General features: G+C 32.2%; 1 protein-coding gene across 3 annotated transcripts in view; it reads left to right on the top strand.

Annotated features, from left to right (window-relative positions):
- Sick (sickie) overlaps window positions 1-26,683 on the top strand; it is a 109,107-nt gene that overhangs the window by 5,340 nt on the left and 77,084 nt on the right. For 2 of the 3 annotated variants that reach the window (XM_074245104.1, XM_074245098.1), the window contains exons 1-3: window positions 8,564-9,232; window positions 18,032-18,149; window positions 19,118-19,170. In XM_074245104.1, coding sequence (XP_074101205.1) covers window positions 8,579-9,232; window positions 18,032-18,149; window positions 19,118-19,170 — 825 coding nt within the window. In that variant the 5' untranslated portion in view covers window positions 8,564-8,578. Of the gene's footprint in view, window positions 1-8,563; window positions 9,233-18,031; window positions 18,150-19,117; window positions 19,171-26,683 lie in introns of those variants that run through there. The other variant, XM_074245114.1, reaches the window with a different exon arrangement.

Raw genomic sequence — 26,683 nt, 5'->3', positions numbered from 1 at the left:
ACTTTCTTACCTCGAGCATCCACTTTATCCACGTTATCCACTTTATCCACTCTAAGGGAAAATAATTCAGTAATGCAAGCTTGTGTAATAATACTGTTTCAAAGAAGTTCGGGATTGCTAAAAATTCCGAGCGATATCCTGATCCTGAAGCTAAAGTGAAGAAGCTAGAGATAAAGAAAAGCCAAGTCATCCCCTTTAAAGTTTTAACTAAACTTTCGGTTTCTCCAAAAACAAGCTTTCCCCTCACACTCCACAGCAAGTTTGTGTTTTCCTCATCCCCAACCACCTGGAGGCCAAGGTACTGCCGGTGCAATAAACAGCACGGACAAAACTTTCCCCCTTTAAGGGAGCTTAAAGCGCATGATCTAACGGCCACGTGGGAAAATCCAACCACCTCTGGCCATTAAATCACGTTTCTTTTACGCAGAGCTTTTATTTTCATACTATTACTATAAAGCTCACTGCTATCACCATAAACCGAATGGACGGAAAAATAGATGAATACGAGCGGAAGTTGAAAATTCCGCAGACATGTGAGATGTGAGGAAAGTTTAATTAGAAATTCTAGAGGTACGTACATCGTTTTACCCAAAAAACAAATTACAGGGGATCAAATTGAAAGACCGGAGAAATTTGTTAAAAATTGAAGAGGATTGAGCGGTATATCGAGGATTTAACGCTCGTCAAAAATGGGATTTTCCATTCGCTGGAGAAAGCCGCAGGTAGTTGCCCAAAGGACAATATTTGTTCGTTCAAATTAATGGCAAATCCATAGTCAGGTCTCAGCGCGTGTAAGCTGCCGAATCCACCCCTGTTATGGATACTGGGGATTTTTTTAGAGGCAGCACTGTCAAAGGAGCTTTCTTCCAGGGGAAGCTATTTTGATAAAGCTCCCGCCAATGTTGCGAGAGAAGAGCTTCCTCTTTTAGTGTCTGTTGATAACGCAGACCGCTGGCTTTTCTCTACCTCGAGCAAGCTTACTGAACTTCTGTCGGCAACGAAGAAAATTCCTTTACCAAGAACTGGTATCTTGAATTTTCTTATAATTGAGAATTCGGAAACTCTTCTGAAGATTATCAAGGTGATGAAAAGCAAGAAATTTAAAAAGCTAGATATTTGTGCAAAGTTCTGTTATTCTGCACAATTTGAAAATTAAAAGGGTTTTTGCGGAAGGTAAAAGTTTTAATAAAGTGGATTAAGTTGATAGCAGGGCGGAAAATAAATTCGCTTGACACCCCAGTTCGTTTTAGTATCAAACATGTATGTACTGATGCAATTGCATATGTTACTGTTAAATGATGCGTAACTTAAGCCTATTTCAGATCCAGGGCCAGAAATTTAGGGTTTATATATGAGGATATTATGTCGAGGGTATGGAACATCGGCATCAGCTATTTGGTCTCGCATAATCTTCCTAACGTACGTCGTGCGGCTAAACCATAATGGGATACACCGGCTTACATGAAGTAATCTCCTACGTCAACCCCCTTTCTATTATTATTTCAATGTTTCATGGATGGTTTTAGAAATGAATCTTATCGAATCGATAATTGAAAATTTTATTTCAAATTCCAACAAAGGCATTTGTTGAAAAATTTGAAATTTCATCAATTTATAATTTAGATCCAAATGCCCTTGTAATTATTCTATGACTAAGTTATTGATAAATTGCTTGTAGACATTGTTTACTCTATCTAAAGTTTTCAATTCCAGTAAATTCAACAAAGTACGATTAATATTTACCTTGAACTCGACCGCAAAATCGGTGTCAAAATATTAACAAACAAACATAAATATATATCCGAGCCGTAGAATATATAATAACGCATAAACGTTTTTAGTTAAAGTATAAAAGTTTCATTGTAACCCTTACAATTGGTTTGGAACGCACACCCTCGCATTCGCGTTTAATTCTGCAGTGGCATTGGCATGCTAAATCAAATACATATATACAATTTAGATATATGCCCCGTGGTGCTTGACGTGGGCGAATCGAGGATCTCGCTAGGGTTTTGCATCATACTCCCAATCGCACACCCACACACACAAACATTTTCATGTGAAAATGTGTACCAACACTTGATATGAGTTTGAGCTCTTAACCGATGAGATTTTATCCAAATGTTATTCATGAACTACCGCCGCTCGACAATATGACCCTCGCCAGATGAAAGTTTTGATAACCATTTCTATTATTAACGAAAATCGACGGCTATTTATCTTTATCATTCCCGATAATATTTTTACTCTCGATTTAAAATCATTATCATTTGAATAATTCTTGTGATCAATAATAAATAAATCCGCGGGTTTAAATCTTCGATTGGTAAACGAAAATTTATGTAGATATGCTAATGCATCAACAAGCAAAAAATAAATATAAATATTAAAATCTAAATTCCAAGCTTAACACTTTAAATGAGATAAAACATGCAAGATAATATTATATATTTGACGACAATAACAGGATAGAGGAGCAAGTTCAGCAATATCTATGGTGTGTATCGGAATTCATGCGACCGCGATTTGCGTGACGGTGGTGGGTGCTGGCAATATGGTGTTTGGAAGCATACATAAAATAACATAACAGTCAGGGCCGAGCAACCACCTACTGAACCTCCACGACGTACCACGTGGCTGAATGTAATTAGTTTTTTGCCCCATGGCTATGATACAAGGGGGATGATCTAGGCGCCTCGGTCTACGAGGGTCCCACTTCTTGATAGGGTGCCGATGCACACTATATACTACACACTACACACTACACACGATAGACCATAAACTATTCTTCAATTCCGAGTTGTATGGGTTTATACATTTATTTGTATTAATGCGTGGGGCTAAGACTGTTATGTTGAATGAGGATCGTCGAGCCGATGCTCACTAAGTTTGGGGTGATTCTAGCCGCCTAAGGCTCTTTCAGTTTGCCGGGGGCACTCTTAGCAAGTGCACCTATTGTCTGAGTGCAAGAACCTGAAAATACGCTTATCGACCCTCGAGCTCCTCGACGGGTCTGTGATTTTCACGTCAGTCACTGTTCGAGCTCGAGGAGCTGTGTTTGGGAACCTTTTCTTTTCGTTTTAGTCATCGGGAGTGTGCAATAGTCTTTTTTTATTATCTAGTGTTGGGTGTTTTTGGTGCAATAGTTTTTTTACGTTATAGTTTTGGTTAAAGTGTTTTGTTTAGTAAGTGGAGTTTTTATTTTGTTGAAAAAGTGAAATTTTATTATCTATATGATGAAAAAATCAATTTTAGATGGATTAAAAAAAATTACAATGTCTTGTTCTTCTAAGCGAATTGATGGATCTTCTTAATTTTAAGCCTGATCAATAAGACAACCAAAAAATGAAATTATACTAAGAAAATTCCTATTTCCATGATACAAACAACGAATTGACCATAAGAAATGGTAATGCCTTTTTCTCCAAAACAAACCGATAGATTCATTTAGTTTTGGAACTAGATCAAGGCAATGGCCTATAAAATAAGTATCCATACTATCATAACGATGTCTTCAATTTCTAATGTGCCTTTCTTCAACCTCGCGGTCGTATATCAAGTTTCCGTATCTCAACGTTGAAAATCATGCTGTTCTTCAACATCTGACAGAATTCAGCTATCATGAGCCAAACATAAGGAACTAGAAAAAAAAAAAAATGGATACCAGGCGAAAAATGTTCCACGTGGACTGGGATTCCCCCAGCACAGAAACAGGAACGGTAAAGCGAAGACCGCTTTCTATGAACGTAAGCCTGAATAATATCCCAAAGCTGAACAAAATAAGACCAAAGTCATCTGTCATTGGCTCAAAGTCGGTGAATAACGATCTGGTTATGAAGCCGGGCGTTAATCGAGTGTCTAAATTAGCTGTGAAGAAGGAATTCGGGTTGAAATTGAGCGGCTCGTTGAATAAATCTACTAGGAAGGAAACACATGGCGATAATTGGAAAGAATCTGAGCAGACCAAGAAGATCCGTAGGAGCGGAATACCCAAACCAATGATGAGTAGCTCTAGGCCGCGTTTAGTGAACTCCAGCTCTGAAAGCTCAGGGATAGGATCTCCATTGTCGCCGTTGTCTCCGCAAAATGACAATGGAGAAGCAAGTGTTGGGAAAAATGGAGGAGCCATAAAAACCAGCGGAAGCAAGAGCTCGGGTCTAGGCTCTCCAAACTCTCCTGACTCGCCACTTTCTCCGGATAGTCAGCAGTATGCTGCCTTCTATCTCATCCTACAGCAGCTGGAGAAATTGCACAATTGCGCGTGCGAAAGAAGGCAAGCCGAGGTATTTAATATTATCCAATACAATGTGCAATGAAAATAACTATAAATCATCAAAATTTATTATCTCTTCGTTAAGTTTACTTGCTTTGCAAACTAACAGTTGTACATTGTTTATAAATGTTTACGCTCGCAATCAGAGTGGAAAATAAGAAGACCCGAGAAATTCTAGCAGGTCCATTGCAATTTGGGGCTTGAATCCCGCAAGACTGCTGCGTCTAGCTGCGACACGAGTCTCATAAATCTTCTGAGTCACATATTCTGGGGTTGTTTTTCTCTCTTGTTCTTATCCTCATCCTCATTCACGCTTACAGTTGTAGATATAAATGTGTATGTGTATGAGCGCCCACGTGGAAGAGGAATTACGAGATGTTACACATCCCCACCTCCCCGGTACTGCTCTAGACGTCGAAATGCTCAACTACAGTCTCGAACGCTCTCTAAACTAATACATTGGAATTTTTTTTTATCGACACCCCAGTTTTCTTCACCCTCAAGCGCTAACCCCTAAACAATGACAAGTGCACAGTATCCTGGGAGCCGGATTTTCAATATTTCTCGCGTCTTTTTTCTTTCGTCGCTCGAGGGCGACACTTGAAAACGTCTAACAGATTTCGACACCTGCTAAGAGCAAAATTAAGCTTGGAATTATTTATTCAGCAGTTGTGCGGAACTTTGGCTTATTAGGCAAATTGGGTGATATGATTAAAGGGACAATTCTTTCTTTAATAAAATTCTCTCGGACAAATTGAAAATTTAATATCTGTTTTTAATTATTTTTATCATCAATTACAAAAAAAAAATTCCAGCAAAAATTTTTCCAAACAAAAATACCTTCTAAGCCCCATCAAATTAATTATCCTTTGGTTAGCTTTTTTTTTTTGCAAACAGCCGAGGCTTAAATGAATGAAAACGGGCGTACGAGTCAAAAATGGATTAATAAACTTTTTGCGTAATAGGTGAACTCATAAAGTGTGTAAAGTACTTTGTTCAGCGGACTGATCAGAGGGTAATTAAATGAAGCCCGCGATACATCAAACGATAACTATCTATAGGTATATACGTGTGTGGAGAATATTGCAGGACATGAACCCCCGGGAAAGTCCCAGGAAGAGGAGATTGCTCGCGGCTTAATATCTCTCCATTCCCATCATATAATAATATCACCATCAGAACCTTGCGTGCACCTTTTTGTATCCATTCCTTTGCGCGACTGTTTTGCGGTCCCTTCCAGCTTAATCCGTGTATTCACGTGTGTCAGGAGCAAATATCGCATGTCCCGGTTACCCATTCTACCTCGAAAAAATGAAGCCTCTTTTTGCTGAGGGAAAAAATATATTGAGAGTAAAAAAAGGAATTTCTTTGTTAAATTGATTCTTTAGAAAGGTTTCATTATTTTTACATACGTGCTCATGAAATTTTTTAGTCTGAGTTATTTTTGGGTGGATTTCTTGTAGGCTTTAAAAAATTTACTAATTTTTTTTTTTTTTTACAAACATTAAAACCAAAAAAATTTTTTTTTGGAAAAAAAATTCAATTAATTGATTTAAAAATTTTTTTAAATACTTTATTCAATAAAATTTAGTACACAAAATTTTTTAATGCGTAGAAGCTCTAAAAATCAATTTCCAATTGGTCTTTTTAATATTAAATTTCCCGAAAAAATAAAGAGGAATAAATATGCATAATACTTATTAATGAAAAAGAAAATTTAAGTATGCGTGTCGGGAAAGAGATGACAAGCTTCTTACAGCCGTGGGTTCATGTGGAAAAAATGATTCGCAATTCTTAATAATCCAGGAGCTAGTGACATGGCAATAACCTTTTTCCCGTAAAGCACCCTCTTATTCGCGGCGAACCGCCAGATCTGTAGTCTGAGTCCTGGCCGTCGGTTTTCTCCTATTATATCCCTCTGGTTTTCCATTCCACTTGACTCCTCCGAAAATTCCCGGCTGAGAACTAGGAACAGGGAAGAGATGAGGGTTCAAAGTGTGTAGCCGCAGTCTGTTCGAGATGTGTACATGGGTACATAGATATTTATACTATGCTCGTGTATGGCTGCGGGCCGTGGAGTCTATAGGACGACATACACAAGAATTATATATATTATTATATTATATTGAATTCGCATGAGACAGCAGAGCATCCCAGATGAGAAAGGACCACCACTACTGGCTGACAGGCACGCGTACATCCCAAGGAAATGAGCTCGATCGCTCTGTCTGTTAATTACTACTACATCCAACCTCACTTTCCCTTTCAATTTATTTTATCTTAATTAATTGCTCAAATAAAAACGACACTTGGAATTTTTTTTTGAAATTATAATGTTAATTAAAATTCCGAGATTTTAACTTTTTTTATTTTTTTTTTTTTTTTTTGTCAATTCGTTTGAAGAGAAGCTTAGTGTAGAAAAGTTCCTTGAATTCCAGGCTTTTTGATGTTACTTTGAGTGTAATTAAAGTTTGGATCAATCAATTGCTGACCGATCAGCATTTTTTTTTTTTTTTTAATTTCAATTGATTTTATTGAATAAGTAATTTATTATAAAAAAAATTTTTAAGTATCTAAAAAATTTGAAAAAAAAAATTTTTTGCACGGTAAAAAATTAGCGGATAAATAATAATTAAAAAGAAAAATAATTAAATTTAATACAATAAATTAAAAAGGATAATCAGGTGGCTGAAAATTAAGCCGGGATTAAAAAAAGGAATTTTAATTGCGCCAAAAAAAAATTCTTTATAAAAGATCAAAGAAAATATTTGTGGACGGTAATCTTTAGCATGATGGATTCTCACCCATGGACAAGGGTGCGAAATGTCAAAGAGGGTGTGAAAGTCCGCAAATAAAGCCGTCATTACTGGTATCGCAGCCACTCTGTCTATGTAGATAGGTAGATAGATATCAGTGATAAAATGACTCTCACCCGGTTCAGTTGACACCCGATCCAGTACAGAGCTTCTGACTTGTTTAGCATGCATCAAAAATCTTCTAGGGCGGTGAACATTCACCATAAATATGCAGATTCACCCCTGGGCGTGCGCTCCCGAGTGAGAGCGAGTTACTTCATATCTCCAGGCCCATCTCGGTTTCGCTTTCAACCGTTCCTAATTTTAACGTCTCAATCAAGTATTAAATAACAATAATAATAATAATAATAATAATAGTAACTGCTACTGTATATACCCGAATTTACAAACATTACTCCGTTGAATTTTAAATTTGGCGACACATTTTACTCCCGTTCCCTGAAAAATACAAATGCATTTATAATATTCACCCAGTGTACACAACAGTTGATTGAAAACTCGGGCTTCTAAAAAGTCATGCTAATTTCTTTTTTCCTCCACTGAATATTTAAATACTTTTTAATCATTCTTTAGTTCACTGCTTTTATGTTCAATTTTTTTTTTTTTGTTTAATTTTAAAGTTTAATTGCTAATGAACTGGATAATTAAATTGTGAATAATTTCAAATCTTTCCTTTTGAGAAAACATCATAAAAAATTTTTTATGATATTTAATTTTCAATTTTTATTGATAAAAAATTGTTTTAAAACAAAATTTCTTCAAACCAAAAAAAAAGTTATTGTTTAAAAAATTTTTTTGCTTAATTTACAACAATTAATAATTAAAAAATGATCTCGGTAAAATTCTCGAAAGAAAAAAACACTTACATAATATCAATTACCAACAATAACAATCTTTATTAATTAAAATCCTCTTCATAATTGTCCGAAGCATTTGCAAAGACAAAATCTATTAAAAATGCAAGAGCTGCAAACAAACAGCGAATTACCAATCAATTAGCAATAATTTGCCTATTGTCAACAAAGTCACGCACAATTCCAGTGCCTTCAATATCAAGCCATTTAATTCACATCCATACAAGGGGAAATTAAATACAAGTATGTCCTCTGAACACATAACATCAATAATAACAACAATTATTAGATCCGTGTGTTGGCCATACAAAAAGATAGACAGATATGAAGAGAAATGCGCGCGCGCGACGACTAATCGCGCGTTGTGTTCCGAGCTCGAAGTCCGCTTGTACAAACCGGGTAGCTTTCGACAGGTTCAGTCTCGCCGAGGATCCAATCCTTACAAGAGGGTGTTCTTTACGTAACCAAAAGCACGCGATCTCTTTTTTTCCGTAACGCATTATTGACTCATCATTTTCAAGTTATTGGTTTTAAAAAATTATTGTGATGTAATGTTGAAGTGATTTGTTCATAATTGGTGTAACTAGAGTGATTGAACATAGTTATTGAAGAGTGATGATGATAATGTATCCAGGATGTCAAGTTTACCGAAACTTAAGCAAACTAGTGGCGGACAAACTGGCGCCAAGCCAAAATCAAAACTCGCGAGATTGACAACTTCCCGATTTTCACCGAAAAAACAGCAAAGTGTGCCATCGACCTCGGCTCTGGAGGTTCTTCCGAACTCCCTTCCGGTTACTTCATCGCCGAAAAGGTCACCGAGACACAATCCGAGCAACAACAACTTCGAGGAAGGAAAAGAAGCGCCCACATTGGGCGCCAAATCTGTTACTTTTGAACAGGACCTCATTTCTGGAGAAGAAATGGGGCTGGTTTACGGCCCAATGTCCATGTTCATCAACCACGAGGAGCCTGTGATATCCTTCCTGGAATTTGAGTCGTTGTACAACCTGGAAAAAGAGCTGACCCAGTCGAGAAAGGACCCAATAGCTGAATTAGACGAGAAATGCATCCTTGGCAGCTGGTTTGGAACCAGACAGGGTGTCTACACAGAACTTCCCGATTCTTGCAGGAATGTTGAGTGGCTCAGAAGCCAAACTTCTCTAAAGGACAAGTTTGATGCTCCTCCTAGTCAAGTGCCTTCAGAGGGATTCAGTTTCGCGCCTGGTTGGGCGATAAACGCCGAACATTTCTACCAATGGCAGCAACGCGGAAAGTCTATTCAGCAGGTACATTATAGATCTTCTGTTTGTGTTTCTGTTCCTATTTTTTGGATGTTGCGGTAATTGAAGGTGAGGTGGTGTTGGGAACCGCGATGCTCACTTGGCCTGTCAATTGCACGTTGGATTTAACTCGATGTTTGTTCGCTCTTATTATCCGCGTTCGCGATTCGCGTTTCGATTCAATTGAAGAGAAGAGGAAAGCCGGGACACGGGGACGGGAGGGGGGGGGGCTGAATTAATCGGGAAACCGGAAACAATTTAGCCTATCTAGATACCTATTTATATCCAGTCATTAGGCGCATTAAATGCTGCCTCCGATTATCATACTTTTGATGTTTTTTGATTCCGTAATTGGATTATCGGGAAATATTGATCGGAAAAATTTGATAAATTTTTTTTTGTTTTAAATTAATAATTATTTTACTTAAAAAAAAAAATTATTTCATTTAAATTCTTCAATTTTACGACAATTATTGATAAATCATTTTTTAAAAAAATTTATTATCACTTAAATAAGTTCATTTTATCGTTCAAAACAATTAAAATAAAAGCCAAATTTACCGAAGAAAATTAAACAAGCTTAGAGGGCTAAATCAACTTAATAATTCGGTAACACAATAACCTAAAATTAAAAACCTATACATTAGTACCCACCAAAAGTTCGCAACTATTAACTCCAAACTCTAAACTGCTAACTCGTGTATGCCTACCGAAAATTGGGAATAGCTAATTTTATAGCCCTTGACTCCCACTTAGTGGTACGTAATGTTCGACATGATCCCTAAGGCGTATACGTTTCGAGTTTCCATTCTACTGGCTTTTAACATTCTCGCGGATAGGACCAAGATACGAAGCTAACGACCAACAGTCCCTCATATAGGGGCCTCAGAGCTCAAGACGAAGGGGAGTCTATCAAATATCCCGCCTGAGGGTGTCAAGATACTTTGATCAACCCTCCTCCCTCCCATCTTTCTTCCTCCTGCGACCCTCCATCCAGCTTCGCACAATATTTACTCTAAGTACGGATTCTACCAGCATCTTTTCACGCTGAGATGGAAAAACCTCTTTGTATTTATTGAAATCCTCGCTATTGCTCACGACGATTCAATAACAAACCTCCCCACTCGTTTCAACAAGACACAAATATCTTTTTAAACCTTTCTGCGTTTTCCGAGGACTAATTGCCTCCTTCAAAGCCCATGGAAATTATTTCTTAGCGATTGATTCGCAGTACAAATTAATTCACTCACTTCGCCTGCCTCAGGTGGGTCCGTTTTGTCAATATTCTTCTGAATGCTCTCTCAGATTGTTTTAACTCCAAAAATACATTTTTTTTTTTGGGAAAAATTCTTATTAAAAGTTTCGTCGAACCGAAGGGAAAGCAGTGGAACAATTTTCGCGTAATAAATTGCCAATTGCTGAAGTAAACGATTTAGATCACAGCTGAGAGAATAAGAGGGTAGTTGATCGGAGACAAACTATATTTATATATATATATATATATATATATATATATATATATATATATATATATATATATATATGTTGAAAGAGCACCCTACGTCGAGTTAGAAGTAAAGAGCAAATATCTCCGCCTGTTTCTATCTTACCAACAAAATAGATCTCTAATGGAATCGCGTTACTAAACCGTCATGTGAGTCATCTTTGTCTCTCTGTGGACAGAGTTACTGTGTAATTAAATGAGATCTGATATCACAATTCTGGATTCAGTTCCACACCAGGCGGACAGTATCCACCTATTGTTGTTCCAGCTGTGGAATAAAATATCGGAAAAGTTTAATTAATACCCTGGTATTGACTGATCGCCGGAAAAAGCTGTCTCTATACACGCCAATCTATCACATGTAGTTTTCATCATATTTATTTTATTTCTCTTATTAATTTTTTTTGCTCGACTAATTATCGGCGATAAATCTCCAAAGGGTTTATTTACCCTTTGCTTTTGGAAATTTACTGCGGAATTTTTTCCCCCGAACAGAGGCTTAGAGGCACATAATGCTGGGTCGTAAAAATAATTCGAGGTACGAATTTTTGAGCCCGTAAAAAAACAATAGGTGCAATTAATTAGAAAAAAAGGTCGGATTTTATTGGCAAGAGATGTATATCTTGCTTGCTCGTGGTCCTTTTGGTGGGCGCCAGACCCTTCTTATTCTTCATTGTGACCCCGGGGTAGACACCAGCCGAGGAGGAACTTGGCGCACTGATAGAACTTGAGGACGTAAAAATCGAGATCTAAGAGCATCCCAGAAGGAGATGGAGATAAAGAGAAGTAAATACACACGTATATAGTCTATGGATGCTGGTTCCTCGATTGGTGGGCCACCCTAAGTGAATGTCAGAGCTCGTTAGGACAATCGAGAAGTTGGCCCGAGCCCCTCCTAGAAATCTAGTGCCCGAAACGCTGGTACGTGAGCCGAAAGAATTATAGCAATTTCATAGGCTCGAGATCGATTGGTGAATGGAAAAATTTAAGACTACAATGGGCTGGTACGTGATCCGAATTTTTTATAGAGAAACGCTGTTTTGTGGGCTTTTTATTTTAATTACTATTCTGGAGGAGGTTTGGATTACGAAAGAGACACTTGTTTGAGTGGAGATAGTTTTTAAAGGATTAAATTGTAAATTGTAAATTGTTTTTTTTTTTTTTTTTTTTTTTATTTTATTTTATTTTGTTATACTATAGAGGTGCGAAATTTAAATAATTAATTTTTATTAAAAATATTTAATAGCAAAAAAACTGAGAAAAAAAAATTATTTAAAAAAAAAATAAGAAATTTTGTAGTAAAAAATTAATTTGTTAAAAATTTTATTTTTTCGCTAAAAAAATTGAAATTTTTTTCAAAATAAATTTAATTTCTTAATGCACTGTAGTTATTAATAATTTTTGATATTACTGACGTCTAAGATCTCTTATTAGCTGGCCGAGCTAAAAAGGTACTTTAACAGTCTTGATTATGTGTGGAATAAAATTGAATAAAAAGCGAGGATAGACAATGTGTGGATGATACCACGCCTATGATCATCAAGTTGGCGACTTAACGGGCCCACTCGGTGCGAGGCTTGAAATGCAACATCTATCACTTGGGTCACCATACCTTCACTCGGGTCCAGCATTAAGTGAGTGAAAGGCGCATCCAAGTGGGAAGTTACTTCCAGGAGTAGGCATTCGCTGGAGAAAATGCCCACGCGTCACACAGTGACGTTTTCAAGATAAGTGTCCCACAGACGGTACAATAGCTAGGGTTGGGCTACACTTAACCGCAAACAACCTGTAGTAAACTCACGTGTGTGTGAATGTCTGTTCTATCTTGTACACGTGTTTTTTTATTGTCTTTCCGATAGTTTAATAATGATCCGTGGGTGTAATTCATTCATAACAACAGCCACGTGCCGCTGATACAACTTTTTATTTTTGCGTCGTTATTCTTTACCTCTTTTTCAATAGATTTTTTTTATTGGGATTTAAAACATTATTTACATTTCTTTTTTTTTTTTTTTCAAAATTTTATTGAATTTTTTTTTTTTTAATAATATTAAAAAAAAATGAATAATTATTATTAAAAAAATTAATTAATTTTTAGACAATTTTTTATAATATTTTAAAACTGTCATATCTTTTGAACGCGTCGTTCAATTTTAATTTTTTTGGCAGCATTTTACGCCATTTTTCAAGCTTAAAAAGTGTATACAAGGTTTTGAGGCAATTAGCGAAATAGTTTAGAAGTTATCTCCAAAAAACTGAAAAAAAATTTTAACATTTTTTAAATAGACAAAAATTCAATTTTTTGAATTGAAAAATTTTTTTAAAAATAAAATTAACATTAAAATCCCTTAAAAACTATTTTAAAAATTTTTTTCACCACTCTCTGTAAAATTTACGATCATAAATATCAATTTTGTTCGCTTAAACAAACTGAACCAAAAAGCAAAAGTTAAAAGTGTATTTGTAGTGTATTTGTAGTGTAAAAATAATCAGCTCGCGTTCTACCGAGTGTTGGTGCATCAATATACCTATATATCCAAATATATCTCCATGGAAACGGGAGTGTGTCGTGTTTCCCAATGCCTTTTCTCCCAAGAGAATAGAATTGAGGGAAGAGGAAGGAGGCCTGCGATACCTACTTAGCTTCTGCAGGACACGTCCGAGACTTGTCTGTATCCTGAGAATCCACAGAGCCGATCCTCGAACCAAGACAACGATAACTAAAGCTAACTTGCCATTGGTCTAACTGTTACTTCTACGTCTACGTCGAGTAGCTTCACCCACGAGGGGACGATAACTCTGTTACCGACGGTTCTCAACTGTGTCACAGCTCTCGGCAATCTGTCATCTTCATCGGTGAATTTTTCCCCGCAATCGAGGAACAAAACCCGTCGAAAATATTTAAAATTGGGAAAAAAAAAAAAAAAAAAAAAAAAAAGGAAGTTTATTGAATTAAATGCCGAAATATAATTAAGTGACGACGGAGTCTCTTGTCTGATATTTTTATTATTATATTTATATTTTGAAAGAGGCAACGGCCTTTTATTTGCTTCCGAAATATTCTGGACGAAGTATGAAGGAAAATAAAAATAATAAAGGCTGAGGACAGAAAAAGATGCGTTGAAAGGGAGATAATACTGGTATATAGAATATGTGGCATATATATAGATCAAGATGGAGATTTAGGGATAGATGTCGAGAGACAACACGTGCCATGACGCCTGCAAACTAACTAAAATGACAAGTTCATGTTCTCTAGGCATCTAGGGTATTAGGGTGGAAGGTCGGATTTTATATTTTTTTGTTTTTAGAGTTTATAATTGTCGAGCTTTAATTTTTAAATCAACTACAAATAGCAGACACTTGGTTAATAATCCTTCGATGGATTAATGTTTGTAAGAGTATTGAAGAAAAAATTGAGAGAACAGTTGGTGATAAAGTTAATTGTCGGGAGAGTAGATGATGGATTTATTTTTAGGTGACTTGACAGAGTTTTTTATAGTATTTAAATTTTTTGGCTAAGATTTTATAATTTTTATTGACTAATTTGTTTCGTAAAAAATGTAATTTATAATTAATATTAAAGTAATTTAATATACACTTGATTATGATGGTCTTTAGGGAGCACTTGCTCTAGGATTAAAATTTCATGAATGAATAATAAGTTTATTTTTGTAATGTTATTAAAAAAAATAGAATTTACTCCCACCTAGAAAAATATCTAATAAGTTATTTTTTTTTTTTTTTTAATACATAAAATCTTAGAAAAAATTCAAATTTATATTACATCAATACTAAATCTTGATAAGTTTTTTTTTATTTTGTCTGGAAAATAATCTTTAATTAAATCTCAGAATTCTCATAAAAATTCAATAGAAAATTTTTGAATTGAAAAAAAAAAATTTAATTATTTTTTATTGAGACTTATAAAGATTGGAACTTCATTAAAAAAAATAACAAGTTACTCTTTGAAGGTTTAAAAACCCCGAAATTTTTTTACTATTTCTTCCTCATAACTATTACCCAATAAAATAACTCCATCATACAATATTTCACGAAAAAAAAAAAACCAATATAGTGCATTGATTTAAAATTTTCTTTTCCCATCATTTCCACTGCATCCCCTTCGGTGTATTTTGTATTTTCTCGCCCTCTTTTGCTTACTCGATATCACGGCAGAGAACCTAATTTCGTCCCCTCGTGCTCGTCCGTTCTGTTGGACCAGCACCCACACATAGACTCCCTTACATACTCACGTACAATAAACTCCCTCCGTAATCACGTGACAAAGGCCCACACGTCCTCTCTTTTTATTATTTTCATTTTATTTTGCTCAACCCTTTTTTTGAATTTTTATTTTTTATTTTCTTCTCCCGGTTTCAGTTTAGTTCTTCCACATCAGATCTAATGCGTTTATTGTGGCATCCTCCGACTAAAAGTATCAACATAACAAAATATAATAGTGCACTGATAGAAGGATTTTATAATATTAAATTTAATAAGCTTTAATAAATATTTATTAAAGTCTTGAGTAAAAATATAAAAATTCAACTTTGACTTTTTTGTGGCTCAGATCTCTTCTAAATTTTAATTAAACTCAAAAATTTAAATATTATATTTAAAATTAAATTTTTTTCTATTGAATAAAAATATTTGATGAAAAAAAATTAAAAAATTTATTAATTGTTAATAAATATTATTTTATTTAAAATAATATTTATTAATATTAATAGTTAATTAATAAATTATTTTATCAGTCTAGATACACTCCATTGATGCAGTGACTAATACAAAATAATAATAAATAACTGAAATGGAATATTTCTCCCCCTCAACAGCAATAAAAAAAAATAAAATATTTAATATAATATAATAAATAAACAAGACAATTACAAGTGGGCGTATGCCATAGAGCAACGTCATATACAATGTACAATATAGTTATACATTTAATTTATGGGCATGTGTGGTATTATATATATATATATATATATATATATATATATATATATATATATATATATATATATATATATATATATATATATATATATATATATTGTAAATTACCAATCATAAATTAGTGACCCGAGGGCCTGATCGATATTCGACAATCGACTATCTCCTGGCTTACATTTACGCAAATGTATAAAGTTGTATCGACATTGACAGTCTAGTCTATTTAGTACTCTCCTCTCTTCCTTCCACATATATTTGCTACGCGTTAAAACGTTACACGTCGAGCGGCATTACAATTAATGACACCGCGGCCGTGTGTTTGTTTGCTCGTAGAATAGCAATCTATCGCATGCTCAACCGGCACCTGTCGTGAATCCTCATACCTGTCTATAAGTTTATGTTTATAAATTTATCAAGTATTAATTTATTTTTAAACATTAATGTTAGAAAAAAAATTTTTTTTGGAGCTCACAAATTTTTAAAGTTAAAATTTTTTTAAGTTACACTGATAAAAAAAATTAAATTATTTTAGGAGAAAAAAAAAAAATTAAAAATTCGTAATTTTTAGAAAAAAATTTTTTTAAGCAATTTCAAGTAAATTTTTACTGTGAAAAATTTTTTAAAAACAATTAAACTTACACGTAAAAATGTTTTTTATAAAGAAAAAAATTTTACATCTCTAAATTTTTTTTTATATAAAAAAAAAAATAATTTCTTGTGCCAATAAAATTCTAAAGAAGACAACAATTATTTTCTTGGCTTAAAATAAATTTATTGTCGTATTAAAAATTTTTTTTTCTGTGTAAATTGCTTTGAATTATCGACAATCGATGATGAGATCTTAAGACAATGAAAAGTAATGAAATGAATAGACTGATAATATTTATTGTCCATCATGATGACAAGACAAAAATATCCGTGAGTAATGGAGTCCGTGAAACATCTTTAACTTGTCTTAAAATGAGGGCTTTACGCTCAAGTTAGTCACCTAATGTAAGATCTACACTTTAAGACTTAACACACTCTTCTGTACAGTGCTTACTATATATATGTACATATATTTATAAATAAAGTGAGTAAACTAAATCTACCTACGAGTAAAAGCAACTAAACATAAACGTATGTGTACTCTTAACACAATCCGCGACCCGCGACGTCGCCGGATTATTCAGTTACGTTCGGTGCGTCGGAGCGTCGAGACGCGTCGCGTTAATTCTCTATTTTTGTTTTGCTTCATTATAAGTCACAAGTTTCAGTTAAACTATTAATTAATAATTACTATTAAGCGAAGATGGATCGATTTAAATTGGATAATTTGTGGTGAATGATTTCGGCAGTGGACTGTTCTCACGTATCAATTTACAGCGCCGCTTTAAATTGAATAATTTAAATGTTAATTTATTTGGAGTGTTGTTCGAGGAGATAACAGTGTAAACACATTTTGGTTGCTATTGGTGGTGCGATTTCAATTATTTTTATTGGATTAATTTGTAAATTACATTAAACAAAAGACGTACATATGAGCAGTACGCTCTTCAAGTAGTTATGTCGATTGGTTTATGGTTAAAATGGCTTGTATCAGAGCACCCAGATCGGTATCATGTTTATACGAAGACAAAGCTACAAGAAATATTGTTCAGGTATTTTTAAAAAATTTTTTTGGTTTGGTTGTTTTCAAAATTCTGGGTCAAATATTGAAAATAAAAAATTATTCATCAGATCTTTTTAATAGAAAATTTAATTTCCTACAAAAAAAAATTCTTATCAATTTAGTCCTATCTCTCTTATTGTCTCCAAAATTAAAATTTAAAGTCAAAATTTTACCGTATTTTTAATCCTTTATCAGAAATTTCAAAAATAAAAATTTTCACTGCATTTAATTATGAATTTTTATTTTTTTATTATTATTATTTTTAAATTTAGGAATAATAATAATAATAATAATAAAGTTTTTTATAAAATCATTAATAGTTCGAGTTAAGTGATCCATCATACCCCATAACCGCTACATCTATAATAACAACAATAAACTTTTCTATTGACATGACAGTTACAGTTATCACTACGTGATCATAATAGTTCACAGCTGTACCATAGAACACACCGCATACACAAAATATATATAGACTCAACTATAAATACAAAGAAATGAAAGAGTTAAAGTAAGATAATATCCAAGATCATTAATCAGGCATTTAACAATCTCATTGATCTTAATCGGCAACTCATGCTGTTGATTTGTTAATGTATAATTTTTTTTTTATCTATCTCAATTATAAATTTGAATAATATATATATTTAAAAAAAAAAAATACATTCATATTCATTAAAAATGGTTACAGATCTACACAGACTGGGCAAATCACTACCTCGAGCGAGGTGGATGCAAAAGAAGGGTCAGCGACCTTCAGGCAGACCTTTGCGACGGAGTACTTCTTGCCGATCTCGTCGAATCCGTCAGTAAGTTTCCATATTTTTAATTATCAATTATTTCTTTCAACAATCATTCATCAAGTCGATAATAAAGACGTAGAAAATTAAATCTAGTGGAGAGAAAAAAAATAACAAACAATTGATTGATTTACAAGTGAAGAAAGCGGCATCCAGCCTCTCCGTCTTTTATCACTTCATAGGTTAGGTATGACTAGAATAAATATCTCTTGATAAATTAACCGGCTTTGCACATCACACAGTCATACATGCTATGGGATATGGGGAATATAACAGGACACTAAAAACGGCAATGGCCAATGAATAATTATATGGAGAGCCGACAGTTAGATGGCGTAGAATATTTATAAATATTAGATGTATAAAAAAAATTAATAATAAATAATAAATGAATAAAATTTTGCTTAAATAAATATTGACTTTTGTTAAATTGCACCGTACTTTCTTAACTATTGACATTTTTAAAGATATAAGCTCATTTCGATGTTACACTCATCAAGAGCTTTCATTTGAGTACCCACATGCATTTTCATATATTTTTCATATCTACATATATATAATATATATAAATATATGAAAAATTGATGTGGGTATTCAAATGAAAGGTCTTGATGAGTATAACATCGGAATGAGCTTATATCTTGAAAAATGTCAATAGTTCTCGAGATACAAGGTCATTCCTTAATTATATAACTACACAGGAAAAAAAAAATTAATTTGCAGTGACACTAAATTTTACTAAAAAAACCGATTTTATCATATGAATATCCTGGACACAAAATTTTTCTTATTCTCTTAATAATATAGATAATAATAATAATAGCTGTTTACACTGTCCACTAGAAGTATGATATAATCCATTACAGCAAAAAAATATAATAAAAGTACAGGACCGGCTCGTGTTTTGTGTTTATATTTACATTCGCGTGATATATTGTACATTATGAAAGATATCTTATGCAATGTTTATTTTTCAGCGAATCAGAAGGTGATAGACATAAACCGAAAACCGAAGAGCGCTCAACAAATGGTGAGTTTTTATTTTTCATTTAGAATTAAAAATTTTTAATTTCTAATATTTACGTTTAATATTATCTCGTTACCGATCGCGTATGTGGTGGTAATCGCGTAATCGGGGAATCGATACTCCAATATTTACGTTACGCTCAATTTCATCGAGTTGTGTACATATATGAATTTAATAGTGGTTTCATCCCATACTTGTTTATCCCCATTCATATGTATCGAAAAGTGTTGTTGTTATTTTATATATAAAACGCGATCAATTGTAATTGACGGTTTGTTTTTATGCTCTTTTTTTATGTCCGGAAGTATCTTTTCTAATTTTAGTTAAGATGTATCAACTGATAGGCGTGTTAAAATTAGTTTAATAAAGCTATTTTTATTTTTAGTGTAAAGTAATTTATTTTTTATTTTTGTAACAACTGTTGAGACTTTTTTTTTTTTTTTTTTAAAAAAGAGTACTTTTAATTTGAGAGTGTTAATAGATTACGGTTTTTTTTTTAATTTCTAAGAAAATTTGTGGGAAAATTTTAAATTTATGATTAATAAATAAAATTGAAAAATTTTCTGTAAATAAATAAAAAAAAAAAAATATTTTAAAGACCTTTGACAGTTAAAATTTACAAACAAAAAATATTTAAAATATTTTGAACTCCAAAAATTAAAAAAATTAATTTTATAAATTTTTTCAAGTCGAAAAAAAATTATTTAAAAAATTTTTCATGATTAGAATTAAAAAAAAAAATCATTGCAAGTATTTTGGATTCCTTTTTTCAATTTTAGTCATACCCATTCATTTAATAAATTTAAAGGTATCATATTTCACAACAAAAAATGAAAGTTCATTCATAAAGTCTTTGATGTGACTTGAAATCCAATTTTTCAAAAGCTGACACTAATATTTATTTACCATCCTATTTTTTCGGGGTTCATTTTGCCCCATTCTCACTCCTATACATATATATATATATATATATATATATATATATATATATATATATATATATATATATATATATATATATATATATATTCATTTCTTTTATTTATCTCGGCTGTTTTCTCTTCTTGATCTATAATTAAACGAGCGCGATGGCAAGAAAGACGAAACGTTGTGTTTTTGCCGAGACGGAAACACACGAGTCTTAGTTTTAGTCTCTGAGTCTCTCTGGTACACTAGTAGATATCATCACGATGATACTAATACGCAAAGAGCTGAGTTCAGTTGAGTTTAACTTTGAGGACCGGGTGTTTTGCTTTGCTTTGTACACTTTACTTTATACTGTTACATATTACATTTATTACCAAACTTTCTTTCAAATCGAATTAACTATTCTCTTTTCTGCCAAAATTACTCTGCCGCTCCCTCATGTAGGGAAAAAACGTATAAAAAATTTACAAAATATCCCATCACATATAAAAAAAAAATTTATATTGCCAATTAATTACATTAAATTAATATAAACAGTAATTAAAATAAAAATTGTTACCAAAATTAACTTTTTACAAAATGCTCTAAATTTTTATTTTAAAAATATTATTATTATTTTTTTTTTGCACTAAAAAAAATTAAATTAAATCCAGAAAAAAAATTCTTAAACCAAGAAAATAATTTTGAAGAGTAATTATTTTGAATCAAGACAAAAATTTTTAAATAATATGAAATTCTTCAAGGAAATTTTTTTTTGAATGTAAACATTAGAAAAAAATTTTCATCAAGAAAATACATTTGTATGTTAATGTAAATTTTTTTACACATGCAAGGACACATATATTTTTTCTGCAGCGGTCCAAAAAAATAAAAACCATCTAATTAGTCCAAAAAAAAAAAAAGAAATATTATGACAACAAAACTACTGACCGGAAAGATTGTGTTATACATATATAATGTTAAATCTAAAGTTGGAAAAGCAGGACGTGGATGTCTATTTCTACTTGGCGTATTATATCGTTGCAGAGAAAGATGTTCTCGATGATTCACTCGGATATTAGTCAAGTACGACAAAACTTAAACTAATTTCGTAAACATTTACACAGGATGTTAATTTTGAGTCAATAAGCATTTGTAGTTTCCGTTTTATCAATGAACTATCATGAATTATCATACCAAATTTAAATATCAATTTTAATGACACATGATCAGTAATCTACCAATCAGACAACACAAATATTTGGGCATTGAAACATCAAAACTGATGGCAGCTTTGGCAAACAAAATAAAAACTTCCGACCAACAATGGAGGTAGTTTTATGCATTTTAACCTTTACAAAAGTGTATTAACGTTTTCTAAGAACAAATGCCACAGGTGGTCTTGTTGTCCGCTAATGTGTACAGTAGAAAAATGTATTGAGTCGAGCAAGCCAACCCGTGAAGGCAAACTCCAAAGACCGATTCGATGAGGTAGAAGGTGTCGGTCAAAAAGTGTAAGCCTTCTTAGAATATCCGTGTGAGAATATCGACATTTTTTAACAAATGGTTGCGTAATTTGGGTTTTATTGATGCGAGGATAGGGATGATTTATTTGGATCAATAGATCGAATGATTCATGGTGAAAGAGAGGAATTGAATTGACGGAAATTGAACAAAGAAATCTTTGTGTTGGGTTTAAAATTAGTTTTTAGATTTTAAAGTGTACATAGCCAATAATTTAAAGTTTTGAAAAAAAAAAATTGTAGATTTTAATAAGTTATATTAATTTTTAGTTAATAATATAAATTATCGTTGAAAAATAATCAATTAAATTATTTTAATTGAGCCCGGAAAATTAAATTGTGGGATAAATTTTTAATTTAATAAATTTTTCTTGGTAGAAATTTAATTTATGCAAGTCAGCAAATTAATTAGAAATAAAAAAAAAAAAAAAAAAAAAAAAAAACATTTTTTAACTATTTAACAATTTTTTTTCAAGATATTTATTGAAAGTTTGTTCCATTTCCGACAATCAGCAATTCATATTGAGTTATCGAATTAAAATAATTTATCGACGATGATAGGATGAATAGAATATGTAATTGAATAATTGAAATGATAGATACTGAGGATCAGTGAGTCCGAAACCACCCACGTGGCCAGATGCATCGATGGCGATTCACTAGAATCGACAATCTACAATCTAAATCTAAATCTAGAATGAGATTGTAGCTGGCAATCTTAGAGATCAAATGCCCAACTGTACTAGGTACACACTGCATAACGGTCCAATAAAGACGTTGCCGCCGGGCCGGCCTTTTCCACGATCTCCGTGACCCTGTGATACAACAGTTCACCATCAACATAATCACAATCACAATCACAATCATAATATTACACACCAGTTAATGTAATCGGCACCAACATCTAATCAACAACCCTCATTTTCAGCTTCTTTACATTTTACAGTTTACATTTTACCTCGCCCATTCATTTTCATATTTATATTTATATTCATAGCTGTTTGCATCTTATAAGTACTATCTTTATTTAAAACAAACATTTGTAGTCACTAAAAAAAAAGAAAATTAACAAGAGAAAAATTTTTTAATCAAGAAAAATTTTTATTCTTAAATTAAGACGAAGCTCTTCAAAATATTTTTTCTTTTGATTTATATAAATTAGCAGACATTTGATAATTTTGGAGTTTTTTTTTTATTGAAAAAATTATAATAAAAAAAAATTTTTTTTCCAAAAAAAAAAAAAATTATACATTTAAAATTTTTTAAAAAATATAAATGCAATTTTTTATTAATAATTTGAATAATTAAAAAAAAATCGAATGATTAATATAAAATTGAAAAATTCATCAATCTCAATCCTTCAACACAATTTCTCCACTCCAAAAAAATTTAGTCACCAAAATTCCAAAAAAAAATTCTTTCCCCATCAATAACTCACCGAAATAAAATCTAAAGGTCAAAACCTCTTACTTTTTCTTCTCAAGTCCCCGATATTTATCACCAGGGGGTGAAAGTCCCGAATTTTCCACCTGAAAACCACCAAGGAGCTAAACAAAACCAAACCTCCTTGACATTCAGGCTCGAGAGGTAGGTCTTTACCAGGTATTACCTCGTAAAGCCCTTACCGGTAGGTCTTTTCGTAATTCATTCTTTCTCTTTAGTGTCTGTTGTCGTCGAGAAAATTTGTGCAGCTCAGTCCACCTTCACTCTTATTATCCTCATCTCTACCTTCTATCTTCTACCTTTTCTGTCTCTTATTCTACCTGATGGTTAGACTTATTCGTGCTTAGTAAAATGCCACCGACATTTCTCTCGTGATGGGCCACCTAGTAGCCTTGTCCGGTCCTCCTCAGTCCTGGTTATCAACTCGACTCCCACTCTTTATCTCGCTGCTCGCTGAAATGACAAATACTCGATACAGCTCCGACTAATACAGAGAACCGACTCCGACAATATCATAGTTTATTATATTGCTCACTCATACTTTGACTATTACTCTAGCTCTCCATACATACATACATACATACATACATACATACATACATACATACATACATACATACATACCTACAAGTACACATACGGACAATATTTCCCACTCTTTGAACCAGTATTATACTGCCGTTTGTCTCTATCTTATTTTATATCCGCGCTTCTTTCTTCTTCACTTTGTCCAGTCTTTGTCTGTATGTTTGTTCGTATATATATATGTCTGATGTTTTCCACCGTGTAAGTGTGTGTGAGTGGTTACCTTTACCTCGCTCTACTCGCGTGTTCAGATCTTTCATCGGTTAGTGCCAAGTGAGTGCTCCGGTAGCGTGGTACTGAGTACACTACTCATACTCATACTCATACTCATACTCAGTCTCCTTCTCGTATACTCCTCATATGTTATTACGACTAAGTATTGTGGGTAACTATTGTAATTTTAGGGTACTGCTAACTCTAGGTAGTTATTAAATAGTCATTAATTATCAATCACGGGTTGTTAGTTTAGCAAGTGATTTTTTACATATTTTTTTTATAGTGTTGAAATTTTAATTGGTTTGTTTGAAAATTTATTTTAAAAACAAATTTATCAAACAAAATTTGGACTTAATTAAATTTTTATTTATTTAGAAAGTTTTTAAACTTAGAATAAAATTTTTATTATAATTTTGGAGTTCTAATTAATTTAATATTAATTTAAAAAAATTTTATTTATTCTCAATTTTTAAATATTAAATTTTAGAGTAAATTTACAGTTTGAAAAAATTTATTAAAAAATAATATATAAAAAAATTTTTTAATTAATTATTTAATTTATTCCTTAAATAATTAAAAAGTACATAAAAGTGACATCAATTTTATAATGATCATATCTTGTTAATTATAGCTAATTAGTGACGTTAAAATTTTCTTAAGACTTGAAATAAAATAAAATAAAATTTGCAAAGTGATAAAAAAAAAAGAAAAAACGTGGTTACTGTCAATAAAAAATTAAAAAATTTGAATGATGACGCGGGAAAAATAGTGATACATTATGTTGTAAACGATATGGTAGACGATTAATAGCATTGTGCGATAGTGGTTGTGAATTTCACCTCAACCTCGACTGGAAGTTTAATAAAATAAAATAAAAATAATAATGTACAAGTAAGTAAAGACGTGTTATGTACCATAGAGGAATACATACAATATCTACTTAATATATAATATATAATATATACATTTAACATTATTGAAGAGAGGTAATATGTATACAAATAAATATTCATAAATATAATCGAGAAGTGGTTTATAAATAGAATCGCGGAGTCTTACAGAAAATCATGTAAATAATTAATTCGAGGAGTTAATCAATCATTTTATTTTTGAATTAAAAAAGAAATTTTTTATTTGTTGAAATAGAAAAAAAAATAAACAATGGGTTTTAAAATTTGAGCGGAGAAGTTTATTGCGACACTTGATTCTATTTTAGTTTACAGATATTTAAAATTAAAATCGATGAGACAACTCGAGGTCGTGAATCATGTAAGATTTTTTTTAACTTCCGCTCTGAAAAAATATTGGGTTCTTAATTTCTGGGATTTTTAAGTGTTTTTAGTTTTTAATTATTTTTTGAGGATTTAAATTTATTTTTTTTTTTTTTTTTTTTTTTTTAATAAAAAGTATCATTAATTTTTTTTTTGATAATCAATAATAAATTTTCAAGTCATTTTTATTATTATTATTACTTCTTAAAAATTTATTTTTATAAATATCAATTTTTTAAATGAATAATAATAATAATAAGAGTGTATATTACAATATTTACCTGAGGACCACCTATACAAGTCCTAATTCTAAAAACTTTCCCGCTATTGTCGGCTCAGTCAGTAAAACTCTTCTCAAACCTAAAATATATACATTAAAGAGTGTCAGATAAAACTGTTAAAGTGTTTGTCGTGACACAGAACTTTGAAGTGAGAATTAGAAGTAGTGGCAAGTGAAAAATTAATCGTAGATTAGATCGAGAGGTATTTCCTACCTATAAATTGACTCCACCGGTAAAAGACTTGAAGGAGTACCCGTTAAAGTTGAAGCCAAAGCCTATTACTAATATCAGTATAAATAAAAAAAAATAGACGAGACTCACAATCAAATACCCGAGCTCAAAGTGCCGTCTACAGTGAATTTATCTCACTTGTATGTGTCTTTGTCGCTTATCTTTGGATTCCAAGTAAAGACTTCCGGTTATCCACTAGTCTGTCTTCTGATATGACTTTTCTTCTATTTTAAGAGAAAAATAAAAAAATTTTCTTTTAAATACTTGGGACACTTAGTTCTTAATCATTTCGTCCTCCTTAAGCGGGCTCTTGAATACACTTTCGCTTTAAAATTTTTTTATTAGTCTATAATCGTAAAATGCTAAAAGTATTATGAGCTTAAGATGTGATAAGAGCCGATCGACGACTAAAATCCCAGGATTAGCGAATTCTCAGACTTCCGAAGTAGGTGTGTCCGATTTTTAAACGATCGGGCAAATGTATAAGCCATTCCTGGTGATTATTGTCGTTGTCGTGTCTTTATGTCGCTCGGGTGGTCGCATAACATTCAATAATATTTTGTAAAGTTTTTTTTTCTTTAAATTTTACAATATTTAAATTAAAAAAAAAAAAAAAAATAATAATAAATATTATAAATTTATCTATAAATCTGTAGACATAGGTTTATTTTTTAGCGCGAATAGAGTCAAATTAAACGTGTTGACTATTGAGGTGATCATTTACATTACATTATGAATAGACAAATAATATATAATACACAATATAATATAATACGGACGGATATGCAGATAGGAGATAATAGATAGCGGATTGGATTGTATGTATTAGATAGAGGTGTAGGTATAAATTAGTTGTCCTTCGGCGAGGAACTCGAGCGGATCGAATCTTGACTCGTGTCGCGGGTGATATTACTCTTCTCGTTTGTTATTAGTTATTATTTTATTGGTCAAGAATTTTCCCACCGGGTTATTTAATTATGATGTATTCATTTTTTTGACTCATTACTTCAACAAGATTTCACGCTGATTTATCTACTTGTTCATTTATCCTGTAATTATC

This window comes from Cotesia typhae, unplaced genomic scaffold (assembly GCF_013202065.1).
Source record: "Cotesia typhae breed Kobodo isofemale line unplaced genomic scaffold, CoteBio_Ctyphae contig_11, whole genome shotgun sequence".
NCBI lineage: Eukaryota > Metazoa > Arthropoda > Insecta > Hymenoptera > Braconidae > Cotesia > Cotesia typhae.
This window is presented reverse-complemented; position numbering and strand designations above follow the sequence as displayed.